The sequence below is a fragment of the Anabrus simplex genome, chromosome 4 (genome assembly GCF_040414725.1).
Source record: "Anabrus simplex isolate iqAnaSimp1 chromosome 4, ASM4041472v1, whole genome shotgun sequence".
In the NCBI taxonomy this organism is placed as follows: domain Eukaryota; kingdom Metazoa; phylum Arthropoda; class Insecta; order Orthoptera; family Tettigoniidae; genus Anabrus; species Anabrus simplex.
Window position 1 is genome coordinate 426,923,110 of NC_090268.1, and position 25,700 is coordinate 426,948,809.

General features: G+C 39.8%; 1 protein-coding gene across 1 annotated transcript in view; it reads left to right on the forward strand.

Annotated features, from left to right (window-relative positions):
* LOC137500594 (uncharacterized) overlaps positions 1-25,700 on the forward strand; it is a 39,630-nt gene that overhangs the window by 4,728 nt on the left and 9,202 nt on the right. The window contains exons 3-4 of the mRNA XM_068227536.1: positions 8,720-8,882; positions 11,742-11,969. Coding sequence (XP_068083637.1) covers positions 8,720-8,882; positions 11,742-11,969 — 391 coding nt within the window. The remainder of the gene's footprint in view (positions 1-8,719; positions 8,883-11,741; positions 11,970-25,700) is intronic.

Consider the following 25,700-nt stretch of genomic DNA (forward strand, 5'->3'; position numbering starts at 1 on the left):
ATAGGACTGAGGTCTGGGGATCTGGCGGGTCATTCTAAGGTTGTGATGTCGTGGAGAGCTTCTCTGGAGATGCGTGCAGTGTGAACCCGGGCATTGTCCTGCTGAAACAATGTTCGCCATCATAGGGACAAACACTGGATTGAGTACCCTATCAACGTACTGTCGAGCAGTCATAGTGCCCTCAACAAGCACCAATTGTGATTTCACATTAAAGCCAATAGTTCCCCAGACCATAATGCTTGGTGTTGGCCCTGTGTGCCTCTCGACAATAAGATCTGGTCGGCCCCTCTCCCCGTTACGTCGGCGCACACGATTCCGGCGATCACTGCGGGCAAGACAGAAGCGCGATTCATCACTAAAGACGACCCTATGCCATTCGTCGACACACATCGATCTTTCTCGACACCAGGCTAGCCTTACACGTCGCTGTTGTGGGGTCAATGGAACACCTTCTGCAGGGACACGGGCTCGTAAGCCAGCAGCACGCAAGCGATTACCAACTGTTTGCTGTGTAAGGTTGGGTGCCACAGCTGCTCGAATTTGCGCTGCTGTTGCATAGGGTTCCATCCGGGCCATCCGAATGATGCGGCGATCCTCTCTGACAGTTGTCTGTCGCGCTGGGCCTGTGCCAGGTCTACGAGTGTGGGTATCTTCATTTGACCACTGCTGCCATACACGTTGTGCCGTAGATGCCTGTCGGCCAACACGTGCAGCGACAGTCCTTAGCCCGCCAGTGCACGGGTCACAAAAAGTTACATGAGTAAACGGGTCGGGTCTCACAGACCCATCATCATATTTCTTTTTTATAGTATGCTAATATATTTTTATTTTCAATATTCATTCCCTCCTATTCCGATAATATCATAAACACATTGCTGTCACAAAAACCTTTGATGATTAACACTTACTTAACATTTTACAAAGCAATTCTCTAACCACTGCAAATTTACACACAATATTGTATTTGATCACAAAATTCAGAACTTATCAGGTCAAAATTTATGAAATCGTCATAACCTAATCTTCACGATCCAGAATGTTCACTGGAACATTCAAATTTCAGCTTTACATTCATTGCACACAAATACGGAGGGTTCAAGATACATTTATTTTCTGCACAAACAGCACGAGTAGCGGGTCTTTTCTGACTCTACAGTATGCACGATTTCCTCTTTTATTTTCTGTACTTTCACGACCTGCTTCTGCCGTCAAGCCAGATATCCTTCTTGCAGTATCGCGAATGCTCTTAGGAAGATATCTTGAGACACCTCTTTCTCTTATTTGTTCTTCAGTTAGAAGAAACAAGAGTTTCTTCAAATAAAATGATTCTGTTCCTTGCGTCTGGAGAGTTAGTGTTGTTGGCTCTGAATATTAAATATTCGTTAAAGCCTGTAATATTCAGCAACGCACAGAAGGCGACCATTGTCCAACTTATGGTGTTTCGAGCCGTCCTTTCGTCTACACAGGCTACACCACCCTTACCTGAATTATAGAATGTGACTATTACAGGCTTCCTCTTTCCTTCTATACTTTCCTAGTTTTATCGTCGCTGTGCATCGACGAGAGGAAAACCATAGTAAATTTCATCATCTGATAATGGTTCCTCCAATAATGCGGCAACTCGTTCCATATCACGTGGATTGCTGACATCATAACACTCCTTTTTCTTAGACCTACAAAGAAACGAACTCATTAGCCTAGGTCAACCCATTTTCAGTGTCACCTCTGTACTTAAAACCCAAGGAACTAAGGTGAAAGACAGCCAGGCTAGCTAAACCACGGATATGGACAAGACGCTAAGTAATAATCACCCTATAATCTTCTTTATGTACACGGTTAATATTGAAAAACTAAAATGTTTATGATTTAAAAAAAACTTACACGACTGCACGGGTTGGGTCTCACAGGCCCACAGAGCACTTTAACTTACCACTGCTCACGTACTAAAGCAATTACTTCCATGTTCGTCTGCAGGAATACTACACCGGTGATAAAAGGAAGGTAGCAGAAGCCGGAAGTATGCAGCTATCACCGTCTATCAGAAAATGTTGGAAATACCAGCGCATGGGTCTCACAGACCCAACCCGTGCATTGGCGGGTTAGCGATAATCCAGCCTCACACAGCCCAATTATCCGAGCCTTCTCAAACGGCGACAGTTGTTGATAGCGTGCTCTTCTCTGTCATCGAGGCATGTTTGACGGGGAACACTGCAGTGCACAGACCGCAAGTCAACTACGCTACACCAGAGTCCGTATACTGGAGTTGATTCCTCCGCGACCTATCACGTGGGGAGACCTGTAGCAACAATCCAATGGGTCTGAAACTTTGATCGTTTACATACCTACATGGCATCGTTCCATACCTTGAAAATCAACACAAATGATCAATGCCTTCATGGTGTTCCAATTTTCATTTTCTTAAGTGTATAACGGCAGGCTCACTTGCCTAGTGCCATTCGCAATCGAGTTGGGAAGATTACATTATAATTACAGGCTCCATTGCCTACTGCGCGGTCACAATCGATTTGGGGAGTTTTCGTTACGATGGCAGCCCCTCTTGCCTACTTCCAGAGAGATAACATTTGAGGAGTCTTTATTATAATGGCAGGCAACTACTCTAATATCAGTCGAAATTGAGTTGTGCAGTTATCATTATAATGTCAGACCCCTTTTCCTACTGCCAGCCAGCTTACCGCCAGTCACACCAAGTTGGTGAGTTTCAATCAAATGCCAAATGCCAGTCACATTTTCGATTAGGACATTTATGTATAACTGCGGGCATCCTTGCCTACTGCCAAACACAATTGGGTAGGGGTTTTAAACAAAACTGCATGCTCCCTTGCCTTCTGCCAGTCAAATCGACAAGTGAATTATTCATTATAATGATAGGCCTTCATTACTACTGCCAGTTATACAGGAGTTGGAGAAGGGCCCCATTCCTATTGCCAGTCAAAGTCGGTGTGGGGAGTACTGATTACAATAGCAGACACACCCGTTCTCGATCGCTACAAATCGACATTAGAGAATATATATAGATCGACATATGAAAGTACTGTATATGCGTGTTTACAATATTGCATACCTTCATTTACAGATTAACTGCTGCTAAACGTACATCATATCGAGAAAGGATTATACCATAAGACGCCGGATTTAGTGGCCTAAATGGCTAGTCCTATGATATCTCATCTATTCTTGGGTGAGTTAAAAACGTTGAACAGGGTACAGTTTTCGTAAGATTATCTCACATTGCATTACTTTTCGGATAATTATGTGACAGCTACATACATAGCATTTGGCTCACATATGGCTACTGGGTGGGCCAATTTTCGTGAAGAGTTTGATGATTCTATATTTCCTATAAGTGATTGAAAGTATGAATTATGCAAGTGAAAAGTCCAAATTTACTTAACATCGATTAATAGAGAAAAATAAAAAGTAAAAGGGATACAGATACGACAAAAAGTCATAAGACCAAGGTTGTAGATTATTCCAAATTGAACGGAGATTGTGCAATTCGTTGTGTGATAGGACTTACCGAAGGTCTGCACCATCATTAAAATTGCCTCCATATTTCGATATTCTTCGGGGATAAAGAGTGAAAAATTTAAGGATCTTGGATGTTTCCGCCCGTTACAGGCTGAAACGTATAATTTTGTCAAATTTCAATTTTCTTTTTCGTCTGGCAGATTATGCCGCAATCTGGATTTTGGGCGAGGAGGGTAAAAATTACGACTTTCAGGAAACTATACCAAAAATTATGCAGATGGTCATCATTACCCCTTAAACGGAAAGCTGTACGAATTTTAGCCAAAATAGTCAATGTAGAGGCACACAGTCGTTACGATTTTATTTATATAGATAAGGAATCTGCTCCTCGTACAACAACTTTTGGGCTATGACCGCTGGACTGAACCTGAAAAACTGACCATTCATGATCTCCCTTATTAATCCTCCTGGCGAAAAAATGCATGAGAAAAAAGTTTTAGAGATGGAATTACATCACGTTTGGTCGATTTCCAGTCAGGTTGGTCTTGTACTGTATATATTGTGGGAGAGTAAAATCACCATTTCGGTTCCCTATAAATCGCCAGTCCATTCAGGAACATGACATGTTATTGACCTTTAAAACCTACCTTTGGACAGGTGGATGCTAAATATAAATTTTGGTTCGAATATCTTCAGTAGTTTTCAAGTTGTAAGGAATACGCTTTACACGCACCCGCTTTTGAGTTACCGTCCGATGGGACTTGTACCGAAAAACGGTCCGTTAATGATATCTCCCTTATTAATCCTAGTATCGAAATGATGCACATGAGAAAGAAGGTTTTGAAATTAATTTCCACTAAGGCAGGTATATTTCCATTAAGTTTCGTTGTGTATATTTCGTGGGAGTGCAAAATCACTGTGCCGGTTTCGTATAAACCCCCACTCAGTTCAGGGAATTAGAAACAATATTTGCCCTAAAACCTACCCAAGGACAGGTAGATTCTAAATATGAAGTTTGGTGGAAATATATCCAGTAGATTCTAGCACTCGCGTACATACGGAGTAATTAAGGAAGAAAATAATAGAGTTAAGAAAGCTGAAATTAATAGAAAATGGATTATAACTGCGGACAGCCGGATGACGACAAATATGTAAATGCCAAGTGAATGTATTGGAAAATGAAATGCCCCTCAAAAATTATGCTGGTGTGAGATAAGGATATAATAAAGAGGTGACAGAGGAGAAATTTAGGGGCAGTGATTCTTACGTAAACAGATAAGAAGATGACAAATGTCGTTATTACTTAATCTATTCGAGGGCGGTTATAACCTCCAACGATATTCCGCCAATATCCCGCAGATAGGCCGATTGACGCCTCTCTTGCTTTCTACCCAAGGAAAAACCACGAATCTAAATGCATGATAAGGAGAATGGCAATACGTTACTTCTCTGCTGGCAAGCAGTCAGAGACGTTGCCATGGTAACCTGTAGGTTCGTTGTCGGTCTGTCGGTCACTCAATGCAGAGCATGATACCCGCAGAATATAGTAAATGTTTACGTCATGTGAAGAGTAAGGTAAATTCTGAACATAACGAAAGTTGATTATAATGAAGGGACGTTTCACGTACGGTCCACGGAGTTTACAGAAAATCAATAGTATAAGAGAAAATGGATGAAAACCGTTCTGGTTTTCCTATAAACCCCCCGTCTATTCAATGATTTAAAAACGATATGCATATCGAAACCTTCTCCGGGATAAGTATACTCTAAATGTGAAGTTTGGTTGAGATCTATCCAGCCATTTCGACGTGATGGTGGAACAGACAAACCGACAAACAGACAGACAAACAGGCACGAAAAGTAAAAACCACCGATTCGGTCTTGAGTAGACCTAAAACGAATGAATATCTGAAAAATTGGCAAAACAAAAGAAATTACAGACAGCGGACCCCCTACAACTGTATTTATATTAGATTGGCAAGAGTTTAAAAAAATACGCAACTTTGTTTATCAGAAATATGTCATTAAATATCGAGATACGCAAGGTATTAAGGTATTGTTGTTAAGGCTTAATTTATGAAGGAATATTAATGAGGAGATTGTGAAGTCGTGTGCTGCTTCTCGCGTAACGAGTTCCGAATATTTCGCGACTAGGAGAGTGATAATTACTCAGTCGTGTCGTCATTGTCGAGAATTTTTGTGACTTTGAACTTTGAATGTATTAGGCGTACCTTCAGAGATTAGGAACATGGATGTTTAGATGAACAGTAATTGAACTTTGTTACGCTTAATTTAAAGTTATCAACTCTCAAAATTACAAACTAAATTGATCTTGCACAACTAAGATTATGCCCGTCAGATACCGGGAATTGTATCTTTCTTTAGACATCAAACGTTGTAGTACATGTGCTCAAGTTATATTACGAGAATGCAGTGTACCAGTGCTGGCATCACAGGAGACGGCGAACATCTGATTCCAAAGGAGGCAGAATGGACTGCGTACACCCGCCGAGACGAGCCAAAGACCAGTGTTGCCATATGGTTCGCCAACTTGTTTTGCCATGAGTGCCTGGCCTGTCAGATGGAAGTGGGACTCCATTACTCCTATAGGTCCAAGGACTGATTAAAATATTCCGTGAAGCAGATAGCAAATCTACTTACAAAATTGTCGCAGTGATTATTTCTCCGCTAACGGCTTAGGGACCACAATTTTATAGTTTTGCCATCAGGAGGACTCAGAGAAATTCCGAATTGCCCAACTCCTACCCAATGGCAAATTGTATCTTGACTCTAAGGACCAATTAGCAGGCCACTCAGCGTTGACACTGATTCACGAACTAGGACGCGACTAAAGCAAAAAACACCACGAACAATCCACATTTAATGTGTCACCTAATTAATCAAATGAAAGATATGCTTACCACGCTAGTGCCAAATCTCAATAAAAGTGGTGCTTAAATGAACGAAGTATACAAATCTTCCGTTCGGTTCTTCGAAAATCTAAAGTTTTAGAATGGAACCAGCAGATCAGATCTCTCGAGAACCCGTGATGCTTCCAAAGTAAATAACTTGAGAACTGTTTATAGCAAATAAGTAAGTGTATGATATTATTAGTAGGGTGTTTTAAATATCATACACCTATCTCCTTGAGGACGAAAGATTTTCTCTCATATTGGTGTTCATTCATTCATTCTCAAGAGTTCTTCTAAACTTTCTGGGTCTTCAATTAACGACTCTTGACTGAATAAACCGTTCTGTTCTCTACCATCTTCATCCCGTTTCCAAATCCATGGTCAAGTCCATCAACTTCTTTTGCACCATCGTAATTTTCTTCTCCTGCGATGTCGAGAAATCGCGGCAATAACATTGGAAGCAGCTAACATTTCGACGTCAGTCATTTTTTAGAAAAGTATTGTGACGGGAATGCGCGGAATACTGAATTTCAAATCCCGAAAGATTCTGAGTTGAGATTTTATCTCCACCGACGACAGAAATAACTGGGGGAATTGCAAGAAATTGTAAGAGTTTGTACAAGCACCCTTACGAGATCGTATACAAGGAATTGGAGCAATAAATTGTACCATAACATGGGGACCATCTGTTGTATGAAAAATATCCTCGTTTGTCCATGGCTTTACATTCGGGTTTGTCCTCAGGATAATATCACTATCTCATAAATTAGCAAACAATATTTAACTATCACATAAATAATAGACAGTAATGATTACTATGAATTATTTTATCGGTATATATCGCATCGCATCAAATACAATTGATTTCAGCTGATACATATCGAGTATCGGATCATAACAAATTAGATGCTGACTGAAATCTGTCTCACATTTCAACTGAGGAGAAGGTGGTATGAGTGGTAGTGAAGCCGAATAAGATACTAAAGATGAAAATAATTCTATAACAACACCGAAAAAGTTTAACGAAACCTTCGGTACTAGCAATTCAGCCATGAAACCGTCCACAGTCCACAGAAGCACACGACTACACATAACACTTAGCGAGACCAGTTCCTTGTACGGGAGTGAAGCATGCAAAACCAAAAATAAAACATGTGAATCTCCAATCGTCGGTGCTGAGATGAACAGCAGGATACACCTGATTGGACCCCAAGGGTAACTACGAAGTGATTGAATTTGAATTTATTGATAATGATGATATACATGTCACTGAGGCTGAAAAGCCCCTTTATGTAGCGTCTACTTATAACACAATACAAATGATGAGAGAACTGAAGGTAGAACTAACGTTAAAATTCGTAGGAAGGTACCGGAAGAACAGAGAGGATCTTGGGAGTAGAATTTGAAGGGAAGGAATCGCAAAGATTATCTTACGATAGAGGCGCAGAGCAGGGCGCTTTATTGGACGCCCAAAAACAGGCCACATGGCCTGGTACCTGTTCCGATGATACTGATGATGAAGATGATGGCTTCGAAAATATGAAAAAAATCGCTCATTGGGCAGCAGTCTCTTTGTCAATAGAGTCAGATGGTTCAAAATTCTGTTCTATGGTTAGAGGACTGCGTGGATTTACAAAATAATATCCACACCCTCATCCGCACGCGAAAAATGTTTATGCGCGGATGTTGTAAATATTCAACTACAGTGTATTACACCAAATATATTGAAATGGATAGAACTGTTAACATAATACAATAGGCTTGGCACCAAACCCCCTACAGTGACAGGTTTATGAGAAAATTTTTATTGCTACAACTACCGACGTATTGACCTTTGTTCCTTTCTTCCAATAATCCCGGGCAGGAGAGAGTTAGCCTTAGGTCAGATTTACGACTTTATGGTCTAAAGCTCTTTATATATCACAATCCTCCCGTACCATTTCCAAGTATCGCCTAACCACAAGCAAAAATAAGAATATACCTGACTGAAAACCAATAAGCGTCATTGTTTAGAAATTATTCGCAAAATGATCGGCACAGCCATAGAGTTTGTATCCACCAAGATACTAACTTCGTGTTAATCCTCGGATATCCGTATCCGTGCAGAGCTCTGTCTATGGTTGTCTAGTTGTACCTCCTCTTGAAACGATAATCACCACCACCACCACCACCACCACCACCACCACCACCACATTCCCCTCCAGACCGTTAACAAACAACTCGTCGCGACTTTACTTAACCTGGATAGACTATTTCATCACCAGTTGTTATGCCATGTAATAATAGTCACAGGGCTTTCTTCTTTATCTCTATTCTAGGCCGAGCTACATTCTGATGTGTCATACAAGGATAGCGTTTCCCTGGCCGTGGAACTGTCCTCCGAGAAGTGTGGTGATAGCAGCGCTGTCTTCCTAAAGACACTGAGCAGCAGCGGACAACCCGAGGAGCAAGAGACAAACAGCACTACTGTAGCGCCAACAGGTAGGAGTCAAGTTAAAAAACAGTGGATTTTTACTGGTACCACCCTGTCAATATTCATAAAAAACATAGTTGTTATACATTATTTATTATTTGGATCATGCTTGTTTCGAGATAATTCCACCATTCTCTTCATCAGCGATATCAAAAATGCCTGCCAACATCCTTACATTTAGGACACAAGACCAAATTATACTCGATCATCACGTGTTGTTACATAATTAAAAAGCGTATTTCTAAAATACACTCATCTTAATTATAATATTTTCAGTATGATCCATATAGATTGATATGTCTGTTCTTGGTGTAAATATCCTAAAACCAACTTGAAATTTTATACGGTGGTGAAATAATCCCAAGATTACGAGCATGCTAAGATAAACATTGATGAAAGATTAATATCTTTAACGTCTTATAGGCCAGATATAATGAATTATATTTACATAAAAATAATGCCATCATGAGGCTGTCAGTATCATATAGTGCTACATTCTTGTTTGTGTGCCCTTTTATCAAGGTTATAATGAATAACGGAGCGACCCGGTCTTGTGCTGATATTAGCCATGATTACGTGTTTACACTGATTCAATGCCTGCCCACTAAGCAACACATATTGTGCAGCCACACCACACATTAATAATAAGAAGGTCACATAATCTGGTATTCCTAAATATGTATTTAAATTTCATAATGTTTCTTCTAGTTGGATTTGTTCGTTCTCTTGTGTTTGTATTCACTAATAATGCATGAAATAAGTCAGTGGCTTATTTGATCACTGAAGTGCCTCTTGTTGCAGTAATGAATATCTGTTTTCAGAAAATCATTCCCTGAAGAAGTGTGTCTTAGTGACATCCATCATTCTTGCAATGGGCTCTTCCTTTGTAAACTTCCGCGCTGCAGCTAAAGGCATAGTACCATGGATATTATGTCTTAGGACTAGGAACAGGAGAGAGCAAGTCCATATTCATTGGTTGTTTCCCTCTTACAAGCCTTTTATGACATAATAGTAAAGATGATTTTTCATGCAGACAGGCCGCCGAAGATTTTTGGAACTTAATGAAAATCACTTCATTTTCTAATTTGTAAACAGATGTCACTATCTTAATTTTGGAGTGCCACCTATGGGCTTGAAATATGTACTGATTATTCGATACCTTAATTAATCTGTTTCTAAGTTGCCAGTACTATCAGCTTAAATTAAACCAACCAATTATCGCCCAGATCGCCCCTATAAATACTGTCAAACTAGGACCTTACGGATCTGTCCTGATCGTGGTCAGGCAGCAACACGTAAGGTTATTCTCGAAGGTGGATGCGGGCAAGCAGGGACAGCATTCAAGGTAGGCGGCAAGATTTTCCTCTAACAAGTGAACTTATTTGCAAGTGGCGATGGCAAGATACCGGCGTTCCTCTCTAGATTAGAACAGTCAGTGTGAGCAACGCTTACCTTAATTTTAAATGTAGGTTTTCTAATTAAGTTAGTGTTGTAATATGTGGGTTAATGGACAATCTGTGGATGAAGTGTAGCACACGCTAGTGCGTATCATGTTTTACGGTGGTACGAATTTGGTCCCTCTTCACCACGTTCATTTTTCCTTCTGTTGACTAAGCTTTCCTAAATTCCTAAATATTCTATCTTCTTTTCTCCTTACTGTCTTTGTCACCAACGAACTAGTAACCGGGATTTTTGCCCCATTAGGTTTTATGGCAAGTCATGGTATGGAACTGATTGAGTGGGTACGGCATCCCAGGCTTTTCTTTAGTTTTTTCTCTGCCATTTTTGGCCGTGTAATATGGGCTTTTGTTCATATGTCTTTATATCTACATGATGTGAACTCTAAGCACATGAGGTCATTGTAAGTGGAATCTAATTTTTCGATATTTCACTGAAGGGAAATTTATTATTGAAAGCTTAACCTTCCTTATTGTGTAAGATGTTTTTGTGACCAGCAGGTATTGGGTTGTAAAATGGTAGCGCCTTCTCCCCGGTATATGATTACGCTCTAAAGCTTCCTACTGTAAATTCCTTTCCAATTTTTATTCTTGTTGTTTTTAAAGGAAAATACATACCAGAACCAAAATTTAAAGTACTTTGCACGGCCATTTTTCCAGTAGCATAGGCATAGCTGTTTATCCCTCTACTTCCCTTGTAATTGTTGACAATTGGTATCACACCGTGTTTAAATAGGCCTAGACAAAGCACCCTTTGACCACTTTGACGTATTTTGGAATTCGAACTCTGAGAAGTTTGATGTTTTCAATTTTTCAACATTTCAGACCATCGCTAGCACAAGGCTCCCCGGTAACTCCATAAGAAGGAGCTTTTTTATGAAATTCTGATTAGGAAGGTGGAAGTTTTATGCTGATGTACCCAGTCATAAGGAGGTCTTGAATAGACTAGTACGTTTCCTGAATTTTTGGTAAAAATATTTGGGGATTTGCTGTCCTTGTTCTAATCAAGTATTGCGGAGCTCACATCAGTAATTATTTTTCCAGAAATTGGTGAGCCTCCTGTTAATCAGCTTAAACGTATTCACGCACGTGCCTTTAATTTTTACAATCGAATTGGGGATCTATTTTCTCTCAGGTTATAAACCGATTGTCGAAAATCCGCTGACTTCCTGTGCGCTGTAATTTCTTTCTATCTGGTAAGGTAAACCTGTGTATATCGGGTTCTGGTAGTAATAAGACGGATGGTGGTGTACCGCCGATTGCTGGTAATATGGAGGAAGACCTCAATAAGTCACGTGGCAGTATGCTTTCATGTTACCAGGAGGTTGGCCCAGCAATTACCGCCTTTTCACATGAGTTCCGTGTCTGTTCCACCACCCAAGCCTTCATGTACTTTCTCTCTGGTAATAGTTCTGCCGCTCCCGGGCTACCATCATCTTCCTGGTTTTGGATATTACAAGAAACTTCCCAACAAAATGAAGTGGGAAAATGGGGTCGAGGCTTGTCGGAAGGAAGGTACGCGTATGCTGCTTCTGGAGTCTCAGCAAGAGCTTGACGCTGTCTACGGGTGGTGTGGATGTGATCCATGGATTGGAGTACATCGTGAGAGTTCTTCTGGACCGTGGATTAATGTTTCAGGTAAGTCAGAATCTGCTCCATTGCGTTACACGATAATATATGGTGAATAAGTCGTTGTATACACACTTTTTGGGGAATGTTTCATTTAAGTTAATGTTGTTTATAGTGTGGGTTACTGTAGTCACTTACTAGGAATGAACCAGAGCCAATGACTGCGTGGCCTATTGAGTGAACTGAGAGTCGGGGGTACCAGTGGCTGTCGAATGAGACTGCCCACTTCGGACATATTCTGAGTCATTAACCTCTAGGGGAGAGATTATCATTGGTTCCGTGTGGGCATCTACCCACAATTTTTATGGAGCACGCTCTGATCCGTCAGTTGGGGGAAATAGTAAGAGAATTGTTTCAGCTTCTTTAATATATGAGGATGAAAATGAGGACGAGGTCGACAAATCATAAGAAGTACTCATTTATATTGAAACCAGAATCAACAGCATGGATAGGACAGTCATAATGGACGACTGCAATGCGACATGTTGAAATCAAAGTGTAGAATATTAGAAGGTGCTGGGTAAATTTTGGAGAAGATGTGGATCTTAAAGGGAACGGGAAGCGTTTCTTTGACATCTGTGCTAGTGTGGTATTAGAGATCGGGCCAGCTAGGAACACATCTGGGAGCGCATGCGCACTTTGGACTGTCTCGCGTAGCGTATCCCCTCCTAACAGAGCTCCTGCTACAAGGACAGTTCAGTGCATAAGTTTACACTCAGCTGCCGTGCTCTGCTTTCTAATTTCCCGTTGAGTAGTAACTGTGGTTAGTGGTGGTGTACGTTAGGCCTATCTGTGAGTGTATGGAAGGCGTTAAATAATGTGCATCGCAAGGTGCTAAAGAGTCAGACTCGTGCAGCAATCTTGAACGTTATAGACTTTATGGAAAGGGAGGCAATGGAAGAAAAGTTCGCGATAGATTGTAAAAAAGTGCAGGAAAGAAGCTGCAGTTGTTGGAGTGTCAGAAAGTTCTTTGGTACGGATTAGGAGCTAAAAACGAAAGAATTAGGAAAACCTATGGATAGTCTGTTTGAAACACCAAACAAAAATAGAATGCGCACAAAGAATATTACTGGATTGGATGACTTTGACAAAGGTGCCGTACGTCGTATTGTTAGCAATTTTTATTTAGATGAAAAAATGTTTACCTACAGTTTCAAAAATTCGTGCAAAGTTAGGTAAAGACTTAAAGTTCAAAGGACCCAATACTAGTCTCAAGCGAATTCTTCGATGTTGTTTCTGTACCTGAGAACAAATGTTGAAGAAATGAGACGTCAAATTGAATGTGCACTCGTAACTTTCCTCAGATTCAACCAATTTGAATAATTAAGAGCTGAAATGAAAGAGGTTGATCCACTGAGTGTTCTTGGGCCAAAATGAACTCCGTACCTTAATTAGAACCAAAGATATGATCGCTTAAAAGAGACAAAAAATTGAAAAAATCAAATAATTTGAGGAAGGCGGAAGTTAAGTGATTTATAGTACCTGATGACAAATCTGTGCATGAATACCTTTCAGTTTAAAAAATGAAGGAAATCGACCCGATAGAATGGCCGGACTGACAGACTTTAGTTTTCATAATTTTTTTATATATAGATTATTATTATTATTATTATTATTATTATTATTATTATTATTATTATTATTATTGTTATTTCGTTTCACCCTCTTTGGGGTATGTTGAATCAATTCTTTCTCTGTGTGTTGTTCTTTTTTTAGTGCCCACTATTTTTTCATTCTTTCTGATCTTCATTTCTTCTCGTCTTCCGAGATAATAGATTTGGCTTTTAATGTACATTTGTTTTGGAACGTTTTTCTTTAGTTATTACTTTAGCTGTACGACCGAATAGTGAATTTTCTGCAATTTTTAATTCTACCATGTCTTTTTCAGTTTTTTTTTGTTTGCCAGTTGCTTTACGTCGCACCGACACAGATAGGTCTTATGGCGACGATGGGACGGTAAAGGGCCTAGGAGTGGTAAGGAAGCGGCCATGGCCTTAATTAAGGTACATCCCCAGCATTTGCCTGGTGTGAAAATGGGAAACCACGGAAAACCATTTTCAGGGCTGCCGATAGTGGGGTTCGAACCTACTATCTCCAGAATACTGGATACTGGCCGCACTTAAGCAACTGCAGCTATCGAGCTCGGTTTCAATTTCTTTAAACCAGTTCGGTTTTGTTTTGGGTTACGGAAGAAGTCAAGATTTGTTCGGTTAATCGCAGAGTTCATTCTGAGGAGAAGATGACCGTAAAAGTTTATCCTCCTTCTTCGCATAGTTTCTGAGAGTTTTTCAATTTTCTTGTAGCTTATTATTATTATTATTATTATTATTATTATTATTATTATTATTATTATTATTATTATTATCATTGAGTTATTTTACATGACGTGGCTCAGGTTATAAAGCCTGGTGTTATCGCAAACCATATTCTACACTGTACATCTACAGCGTCGTAAAGTTAATTTTACATCAAATTATAATTTAAAAATAAGGATTACGCAAATTGATACACGGAAACGATTTTGACAGCTACTGTAATAAGAGGTTAAATTATGTTGTAACTCCTTCAATCTATCTGTCATATGTAACACTTCTAAATGCATTCATTTCGGCTTGGTATGTTTGTAATTTACAGCCGGAAGGGAATTCCACGAACTGAAAATCTGCGGAGTGTTACATGTCAGTTATAACAAATATTTCGGATCAACTGTACGTCACCACAACACTGAGCGAGAAGGGGAAGTCAGCGTTCTCGCTCCCACGGCTCTGCTTTCTCACTCGCACACTTCCCCTCACCGGATGTCTTCCTAGCTGGCCCGATCTCTAGCTGTTGCAAATTCTATTTTAGATCTCGGGTCTATTCATTGGCTCACAGGGGAGAGTAGGGGAACCAGACCTATGAACTATACCATAACAGAATTTGAGTTCTGGTAATCTTTTAGAAATGTGCGAGTGTTCTTCATACAAATCGATTACACAGACCTCTGTCTGGGCTTCAGGGAACCATGTACAATTAAGCCTTGGTTTAGGAAATGTAAAAATTAATTGATCTGCATTTAGGACAGTCGCCCAGGTTGCAGATTCCCTATCCGTTGCTTTCCTAGATATTTCTAAGATGATTACAAATAAATTTTAAATTTATTGATTATCTTCCTTGGTAAGTTATTCCAATACTCAACTCCCCTTCCTATAAAAGAATATTTGCTCCAATTTGCTCTTGAATTCCAACTTCATATTCATATTGTGATCTCTCCTACTTTTAAAGACACCACTCAATCTTATTCACCTACTGATGTCATTCCACGCCACCTCTTCACTGACAGCTCGGACATACCACTTAGTCTAGCAGCTCGTCTCCTTTCTCCTAAGTCTTCCCAGCCCAAACATTGCAATATTTTTGTAACGCTAATCTTTTTCTTTTTGGAAATCGCCCGGAACAAATTGAGACGCTTTTCTTAGGATTTTTTCCATTTCTTGAATCAAGTAATCCTGGTGAGTGTCCCACACACTGAAGCCATACTCTAGTTAGGTTCTTACCAGAGACTTTTATGCCTTCTCCTTTACATCCTTACTACAACTCCTAAATACACTGGTATCCAGGGCCCGGATGTTTATACAGTAATAGGTTAGAATGCAAACTTACTGAAGCGAGTAATAAGTAGAGTTCACCCGTACGACGGTAGTGCTATGAGGTTTGCATAAACATTAAGGGTTCGGCCCATTAGAACCCCTAGAATTTATGTTACTCCACTACATTACGTTAGAGCGGGCTAGTCAACATGTCCTACTAACAAAATTATTTAGTAACAAAATTACTTAGTAGGAAATGTTGACTAGCCTGCTCTAACGTAATGTAATGGGAGTAACATAAATTCTAGGGATTTTAATGGGCCGAACTCCTAATGTTTATGCAAACCTTATAGCATTACCGTCGTGCAGGTAGACTCTACTTGTTACTCGCTTCAGTAAGTTTGCATTCTAACCTGCAACTGCATAAACATCCGGGCCCTACTGATAACTATGTGCAGAAATCTGTACCCATTATTTAATTTATTCGATTGACCCATTGAAGATCATTCTTTATATTAACACCTAGGTACTTATCATGATCCCCAAAGTGAAATATGTCTGCAGAGGCGTGAGCGTAGGTGACCTCCAGATGAGAGAAATCACGCAGTTGTACATCGAAATAATCAAAAAAATGTCTCAGCAGCATCAGGATATAGAAAAATAATAAGTGGCATGCGTGAGATATGGTCCGGAACATCATTGTGTGTGAAAATGGGAAAACTTCTTGAAAGAATGATTGAGTGAGAGCAGATTGTAAACGTGTAAGGAAAGCCTGAGTCCTACAATGAAACTCAGACAATTACTGCTAATAAACTGGAAAGGCTTAGTCATTCGCCAGGAAAATATTTATGAACAAAAGTAAAGAATCTCAGAATGTTATGGAAAGTGGAATTGAGTAGCGTTTTAGTTAAATATAACTCCTTGTAGGTTTCAAGGAATCGCTGAAAATACCGAAGAATTATTTTTTCAAATTCCCAAAGTAATAATAAATCTTCCTATCAAAGCCAGGAACAACCGATTTTATGGGGAATAGAACCACGATATCAGTAAATGTAATCTACGAGGGCGAATCAAATATTAAGTTCCACTTTCAAGTTATGGGCTTTTATAAAACCACCTACATATAGGCAACAAGGCTATGACAACATACAATATAAGTTCACTTTTCCACATAGTTCTCCAGACACTGTAAACAGTTCTCGGAACTGTCAAACAACTTTTCGATTCCGGATGCGTAGAAATCACCTCCAGCGCTATGTAACAACCTCGAGACAGCTTCTTTCACCATTTCGGAATCGTCCTCCACTGAGATCCTTTTTCAGCTTGCCGAACACACGATAATCGCATGGCGCTAAGTCTGAACTGTATGGAGGGTGTTGCCATACCTCCTACTTGAATTGGTGCAGCAGATCGGACGTTTGGTAGGCCGTGTGATGTGTTGAGTTATTGTGCAAGAAATTCAGACCGATGCTCAACTTTCCCCGAGGTGTTTTTTAATTGCCTTACGCAACCGGTTCAACCTTTGACAGTACGAAGCCAAGTTGATTGTTGTGCCTTTCGGCGTAACTTTCACGTGCACCACACCCTCCATGTCAAAGAACACTGTCGCTATTGCCTTTACAGCTGGAGGTTTTACCTTGGCCTATATTGGTGTAGGTGATACGGTGTTCACCCATTTAATTTATAATTTCTTTGTTTCAGTGGTGAAGTGGTGGACCCCACGTTTCATCCCGTGTCATGATTTTTCGCAGAAACGCGTTGTCCTCCGCAGAATACTGTTGCAAAATGCCAGTGGCGATTGGAAACGACCCTTGTGAACATCGGTGAGCGGAAGTGAGACCGATTTTTGACACTGTTTACGAAATCCAAGTTGCTGGTGAACACATTGTCATAGGGAATGTTCGATATGCTGACAATTCCTTGCAGTGTTATGCATCAATACTCTCTAAGGATCCCATCCACACGGTCAACATTTACAACGGTACTGGCCATTGCGGGCCTGCCTTACGGTGTCAACTTGCTTACACTGCCTTAAAACACCTGGGCGAGAAATTACACGCTCACTGTGTACAGTAGTGATTTCACTACGGATGTACGTGGAACTGGGCCGTTTTGCCCATAAAAATCTGATCGTTGCACTCACCTCCAGTTTGGAGAGAATATCCAGTTGATGCACCATTGAGCCCAGCCCGCTCCGCACACACAACACGATGGGATACCACATCAACTTTCCTATCGGACGTGTCAGCAGTTACTGTAGCTTGCTCCGCATCGGCCACGGTCACGACACACAGCGCGCTCTCGCGGCGAGGTAGTGTATCTTATTTTTGATTCGGATACGTATATAGATACAATTGTATTTGCTGATACTATCCAAGTGCTACAATCACTAATGGATAGAATTGTAATAGTCAGCAGCCAATACGGGCTTGAAATAAACACCGCAAAGACAAAACTCATGGTTATAAGTAAGGAAAATATTTCCCGAATAAACTTGGTTATAAATCAAAAGAGTATAGAAAGGGTAAAACAATATACATACCTTGGAACCATAATAAATGAAGACTGGGATTGCTCACAAGAAGTCAAGGTACGCATTGGAAAAGCAAGAAGTGTGTTCCAGAAAATGAGTAATGTGTTTAAAAGCCACAATCTAACTTTAGGGACTAAAATCAGACTTCTGCACTGTTATGTATTTTCTGTTCTTTTATATGGTGTAGAGACATGGACCTTAAATAAAAACACAGAGAAGAAGCTGGAGGCCTTTGAAACATGGCTTTATAGGCGGATCCTGAGAATATCTTGGACCCAGAGAATTACAAACGTGGAAGTAATGAGAAGGATGAACACAACACCTCAGTTGATCAAGATAGTGAAATGCCGAAAGCTGCAGTATCTGGGACATATAATGCGCAACACAGATAGATACAACCTACTCCAAAAAATACTCCAGGGGAAAATCAACAGCAAAAGAGGTCCTGGAAGAAGAAGAATATCTTGGCTTGACAATCTTAGAGGCTGGTGCAATATGTCATCAGTTGAACTGTTCCGCTCTGCCACAAACAAGACGAAAATAGCCATCATGATCGCCAACATCCGAAACGGATAGGCACCGAAAGAAGAAGACGTATATAGATATGTCCCAAGCATTCGACTCTGTGAATCACACACTTTTTCTTCATAATCTCGCTAAAACATTTAATATCCATGGCCCCATCTTGTCATTGAGAACTAGTTTCCTCTCCAGCAGAAAGCAAAAGGTGATACTCCCTGAAGCTGCCTCATCATGGTTATCAGTATTATCAGGTGTAATTCAGGGCAGTATCCTTGGACCACTACTCTTTGTTCTCTATATCAATGACATAATTCTTTGCCCTCAAAACCGTTAGTGTTCCCTCCTACTGTGCGGTGGCGACCTCAAAACCTAGCGCGTGTTTCCACGCCTGATGATAGTCATGAATTGCAAACAGTTCTCAATTCGGGTAATGACTTGTTTAAGAAATGGAATCTTTCTCCCGATGTTAAGCAGTGTAACGCAATAATTTTTTCATTGCTAAAGCAAGGAATGAACACTGCCTGTTCCATCCAAGCTAATACACTAAAATCGGCTTCTCAGGTGTTACAATTGATTGTAAACTAACCTTCTCTGCTCATATGAAGTCAATAAAATTCCGAGCTCTGAGTAGCCTTGGCATTCATTACAGGTTCACCGAAATTAATGATATTTAGGCCTTAAAATTATTATTTGTCCCCTATGGTTTTCGTATTATTGACTTTTGTTCCCTATTTGGACCTCATCTCTGTACGAAGCATATCTCAACTAAATAGTCTATTCAGTTTTTCACTTTCATTGTTAAGACTCGCAATCCTTCCTTAAGAACACAACTGAATACATCATCTTCAAATACCTGGGTATACTTGACTGAGAAGCCAGTTACAGTTCTACGGTATCTGTTATGTACACAAAATAATCAATATCTATACGAAATATAATGCTCTTCCAACGTACTTCCATGTAGACGTTCCCTACACTACACGCAACCGGAATACACATCACGTGTCCCGTCCGCACCTAAACTTACAACAACGGTTTACCCTCCGCCGTCTCCCTACCCTTCGTAACTAACTACCCGATATCGGCATATTCACATCCTTTACATCACACAAACACTTTCAAACACTCTCCAGGCTTCCATTTCCTTCCGCCTTTCCAACCCATGACCTTTCTTCTTGCTAACTCTGCAACCGACTCTTGCCTGATATAATTGTCATTCTTGTTACATAATCATTGTTGTTAATATAATGAAGAAACTTAATACTGAAGTGTTCCCATCCAAATAAAAACATGCCAGGCTAAATCGGAGAGCTTTATGGTTCGTTTGTCAAAAATTATGGCATTTAGACTAACGATAACTTCGCAAGAAGTAAATACTAATGGTATATGAATGGGTAACAGTATCATTATTATGTGAATAAGTAGCAAATTTGGTGATAAAATAGATTTATTAAACTGAACACATGATGAATTATTCTCACTAAATTTGAAAATAAAAGAGAAAGAAAATTAGCTAGACTCAAACGGTCATTAAAAATACAACAATTTGCCGAGCCCATCTGATATTAATTACAATAAAACACATAAAATGATAGTCGGACCAAATACCAAAAAAATGGATACCAATAAAAAACATTATAAATCTCGGTAAATCTACATCTTGCAAATCGACGCCGATATGTAAGTAAGTATTCTGATATCTCCAACGGGGTTGCGATCTCGCAATCGTCCAATAGGATGTTCCTCGACAAAATAAAATCAAGCTAGTTTCGATCCACTATTTACAGTTTACATAATCAATGTAGTAGAACACCACAAGGTAAATCCAGGTCTCACAAAACTTACAAATTACACCACTTCTATCGACAAAACATTTTGCCATAAATGGACCAGCACTGAAGCTGGCTTCCCTTAGAAATTAGCTCTGGGCTAAGTTAAAATTCGAATGTTTAAAACAAAGTTGACACGATGATATGAACAAAGAAAAATGAGCAATGTAACCCACGATAAATGAAATAAACAATCATAAATCTAAAAATGAAGGCAAAAGTCACCGGCGACCTGAAATAAAATACACAAGGAAATACACTTCTTCATAAATGAGGTCCAAATAATCCATGACCCAGTAAACACCTGGGTTAGGTAGGTTACGCCTTCTTGACACTGCGGGTGGGTTTCCACTTTTACTTCTTGTCTGTCAGCTGTAAACATCCCAAGAATTTCTAACTAGCAGAGAGACGAATACAGCGAGCGGGGTGGAAGGGCTATTGTTTCGAGGGGTTCATCAAGGTCATTCACCTCACTTCCAGGGGAGTTTCAATGGAAACTTCAACTGCCATTCTTTTCACTTCTCTAGCCGCTGCCCTACAGAAAAATAAATATTTCTCCCATTCACAGAAATGCTCTGTCTTAAGAGAATAACTAGACCTCAATATCTCAGCTTAATAACTGCGCAAATCCCTATGAAATAACACGTAACTCAGGCCTTCTTCACACGCGGCATAGGATTTGGAATCTCAGCTGTATCACCGAATATCCAAGCATATTCAAGCCCATCTCCTAATATGCAGCTATCACTCATATTCTTTCCTTCACTGAAATTTTCACAAGCCTCTTTTACAATACCCTAGTTATATTCTATGTGAAATCTGCCTTTCGTTATCACCTTGATTGCTCTCCTACCCGAATCGCCTGTCTTCCCTGCTCAAATAAATGACTAACATCGCAACGTAGCCTCCCAGACGATCGGTGGCCAAAATAGCTCTGAAAACGCGCTGCTTGCATATTAAATAATAAACCTGCACTGCTTTGAATATTCTTGTCCCTAACAACATTAAGGGCGCATAGCCTCGGTACCTCGCGACTTTACATCATGAACACACATAATACAATACTCTGAAACAAAACAAATGAAACACACACCTTTCCACACCTAATTACATCCCTCTTTCCCATAACTAACATAAACACAAAATAAAGGGCACTAGCATGCAACAGTCCTGGATTTCCAATTACGTAACATGAAATAAAGCCTAGCTCAGCTCTAGGGAGCTGACATTTCACGTTAATATGAAATTTATTGGGATGGCACTAAGCTGACTTCTTCTGTCTAAGAACATGCTTATAAGTTTGGCATGCCGATCTCTGCTTCCACACCAGTCACATGACTGCTGCGTCCGTAGATTTACTCTACCATCACAACACACGTTGGATATTATCACAATACATTGGGTTGACACTGGGTGATGCCATCATAATCCTTGTAAGGTAACACTCCTAGAATGAATGTATAGTTAATAAATCTTCACTTGCTCTGAATATACACGTACTTTACAAATGCAAAGACTTTGCTATTATTATAATTAAGCTAATAGGAAATTGAGCTTCGTTCAAAGCTACTGTTTGAAGGAGCGAATCCCATACCACTCCACATGTAAGATCAGTGATCGTACCGAAAACACACGCTACTTCCGCGATCACGATACGCGACCCGATAAATGTTTATGTATATAATAAATGTTGGATCAGTCTGCGAGATTTATTCTGTTATATGCATTTACCGTCCTCTATCCTCTTCCGAATTGTCAATATATACTGGCCTCCCGCACTTGGCAATACTATACTTCGTCACACAGGCAAAGGTAACCGCCACGATAACGGACTTTTCACTCCTGAATTTACCTGACTTAATTCGCACCAGGATCGTGCATATTAACACTGTTCTCAAAGATAGACTCAATGTTCATTATATTTAGTACTCATAGTTAAAGTGGTTACAGCTTCACTTTTGAAATATACTACAAAAAATGAACACGGCAGTCACGACTGACGTGGACACTGTCGCACCACTGAGGAACAAATGACAGACCTTCCCCTGCTGCTCGTTGCTTTATAGTTTCAATTGCCTTATGCAAAAGAGGGGTTCCCTGAGGGCTCAACCGCTTTCTGAAGGCAAATAGCAGTTCGGTACATCGTTTGTAAGTAGCCGAAATATAAACATATACGTATTTGCAAACTCAACCACAACTTAGCAATCATGTCAAAACCGTGGAGCACAGGTTTACTAACAGATTTCTCCCTTAAGATACTGGTAGGTCAGCACTGCGGTGTACGAAGTTGGTGGTAGAAAAATATTTGTTCATCGTCACCGAAAGCCACACCATCTAACTTGCGATTGGTCTACTTTAAACTCGGCGTGCAGCAGGCGATACTGCTACAGAATACGGTCCAGAATCAAGCCGTTGGATAACCGCCTCTCACACAAAGCTTTCCAATATGACGAACTCACAGTGTTACGCAATATTCAAATAAATATTCATGGAGGATATGTGATATGTTTCAATACTGTTGTTTATAACGATCGTTATCTTATAAAACTTATTTTCATTTGTTATATATTGGTGTAAAGTGGCCCTCCCTCGACTGTACCTAACAAAACTGCATTAGTAGATGAAACTGGACTTGAAAGTCTGAAATATATTGGAAAGGCGTCGATGCTACAGCTTGATAGATTAGCAGGAGTACCATGGAATGTTAGAAAGCTGTCTTCTGATTGGATGAGAACAGTAATTGCAATTCGACTCTAAGTAAGAGCACATAGTGTAATAAGAAATTATAGAGACAGTTCAATGTTGAGCAAGCAGGGCGAGGTGTTTACAGAGTTTTTGTAAAGGTGTGTTCGATCATTGGTTGAGAGTAAGAAGGATGAAACATTGAGCTCACACTTGAAATCCTTCAGTACTCAATTGAGCAAAAACTGGAGTACTTGCTGGGACCTTTCCCATTAACCCTATAGCTCATGGGACCATGTGACGACGCAAATTTACCCCAACCGGGTCATGAACACACGGGACCACGCGCCACAGGATTTAACAGTCAAGGAACATTTTCTGTCCGGTGACCAACGCCGCCTCATTTGGATTGAAATGACTAATCCGAACACATGAGATGACAAATGACATTATGACATAGAGAGGTCAACCGCTACCCATCCGTTCCGAGATATGAGCAAGAGCCTTTCATGGCCATGGTGCGTCCGAGGGTACAAATTACAACCAACTTGAATCTAACTTACAGGCATAAATGAACGGAAGAGGGAAGGATGCGATCATCGGCAAAGATAAGCAAAAGTATTCTATAGGTTTAATTCACTCTCGTTTCAACACATAATTAACACTTTACAACATTAATAATTAAATTCATTAATTTATATAAATATATTTGACACTCAATAAAGCAACGGAAAACCAATTCCACGCCGTCATTTCAGTAAACATTAAGACCACAACTTTACAAGTGTCTCTATGCGGACTGTTGAAATCACGGTGTCGAATTTCACTGAATGACAAAACAAGCCACACACATTTTAATTAAGCACTTGAGTGTTCCTTCATTCGATTCAAACAATTTGAGGAAGGTTGAATTACCTTTCTAAAACTTTAACTTTATATAACTGGTTTTGTTGTTGATCCACCCTACATTTCATTTCAGCTGTTCAATACGGCAAAAATTAGTACCTTTCATAATATCATAATAAAACATTTGACTATTTACAGTGATAAGTTACGACCTTGCAAATGCGAAATATTCCGCCGGGAAAACTCCACATATTCAAAACACTGATTTACTCTGAGATTAGTCTTAGAGTGGCCGCCTAATTTAAATATAACACGATGAATTATATGAAAACTCTGAAATAAGATAAGCAATAAACAGACTCCACGCAATCACAACATAATTACACAAATAATAAAAGTAAGCCGAACTCTGGTGAATACGGATCACCACATTGATGACCAGCCATCACAAGTGTCTGAACCCCTTCACTTGAACAAAACTAACAATGGATTCTCACGAAATCTAGCTTTAAATAAATAATAATTATCTTAAACATCATATTCAAACACTTCTACCACCTCGAAGAGGAAGAACATGTAACACAAATAATGTCTGCGTTTTCTTTACACGTTGCTATATGACTAAAGATCGTCATTGTGCCCACAAGGTTTGAAGTGGTGACCACGGTTCCGCCATCATTAGGTATCCTGTAAACAAAGCCCTATCTATCGCATCAGTAGGGGTAACAATTAAATATTTCTACATTAATTTCATGATAACTTTTTACAAATGTGGGAACCAATTAAAAATACGTCGACTACTAAAGATGAACGTTGTGTCTGAGAACTCTCCTTTTCTTTCCCAGTCAGTGCAGAGATCTCGGCTCGCCTGCTTCTTTTTAAAACGCTGCAAACCCTCGCCCGGACGGCCATAAATCTATTTGGACAGCGCTCACAATACAGGACGGGAACCTATTCAAAACAAACTTCTTCACAAATAAAAACATTCTCACTGCATCGTCAGCGGCTCATTATTTTAACGCAATAATACTGATGCACTTATTAATATGCTAAAATCAGCTCGGGCGTTCATCATATTCTATGAATACTTCTCAGTATCAAGCCACTATACCATTTCAATACATTTCAAACTCACAGAAGGCCAGAGTACAGACACAGTTCCATACATCGCATAGTTAACATGGTTTCCCCATCTCACAGGCAAACATTTACCATTACCTCAAACAGAGGTATAAGAATGTATACTTAAAATGATGTGAATCTACTTTCAGTAAATCGGCACTTAATATCAAATCAAATAAATTAATTTAAGTAAAAATAAAATACAAAATATTACACAGGGGCCTAGCTAGTGTTAGGAGTGTGGTTTCTTGAACCCCGGGCATGACGAACTCCTCGCACAGAGGTCATACAGCCACTTCTTAACCTAACATCCAAAATCTCTACAACTTTACATTATAAAAGAGTGCTATTACTATCTGCACATTTAAAATATTATCCACAGGTAATATTGAAGATCCTACCGTCATATTATCCTGTTTCATGTAGAATAATTAATTCAGAAGAAAGTTACTACATTAACTCACCTAAATTAAAAAAAGGCTTTCGTCCTTTTCCTATCAGCACCCCTGATCACAAATAACCCCAGTACATGCTCATGCAATTAAGAAAAATGGGCTAAAATACATGCAATTTTCCTTACTTGTTTCTTTCCCAAATAACCTCAAGTAGTTAAATTGAAAGGGATCCTACTGACCAC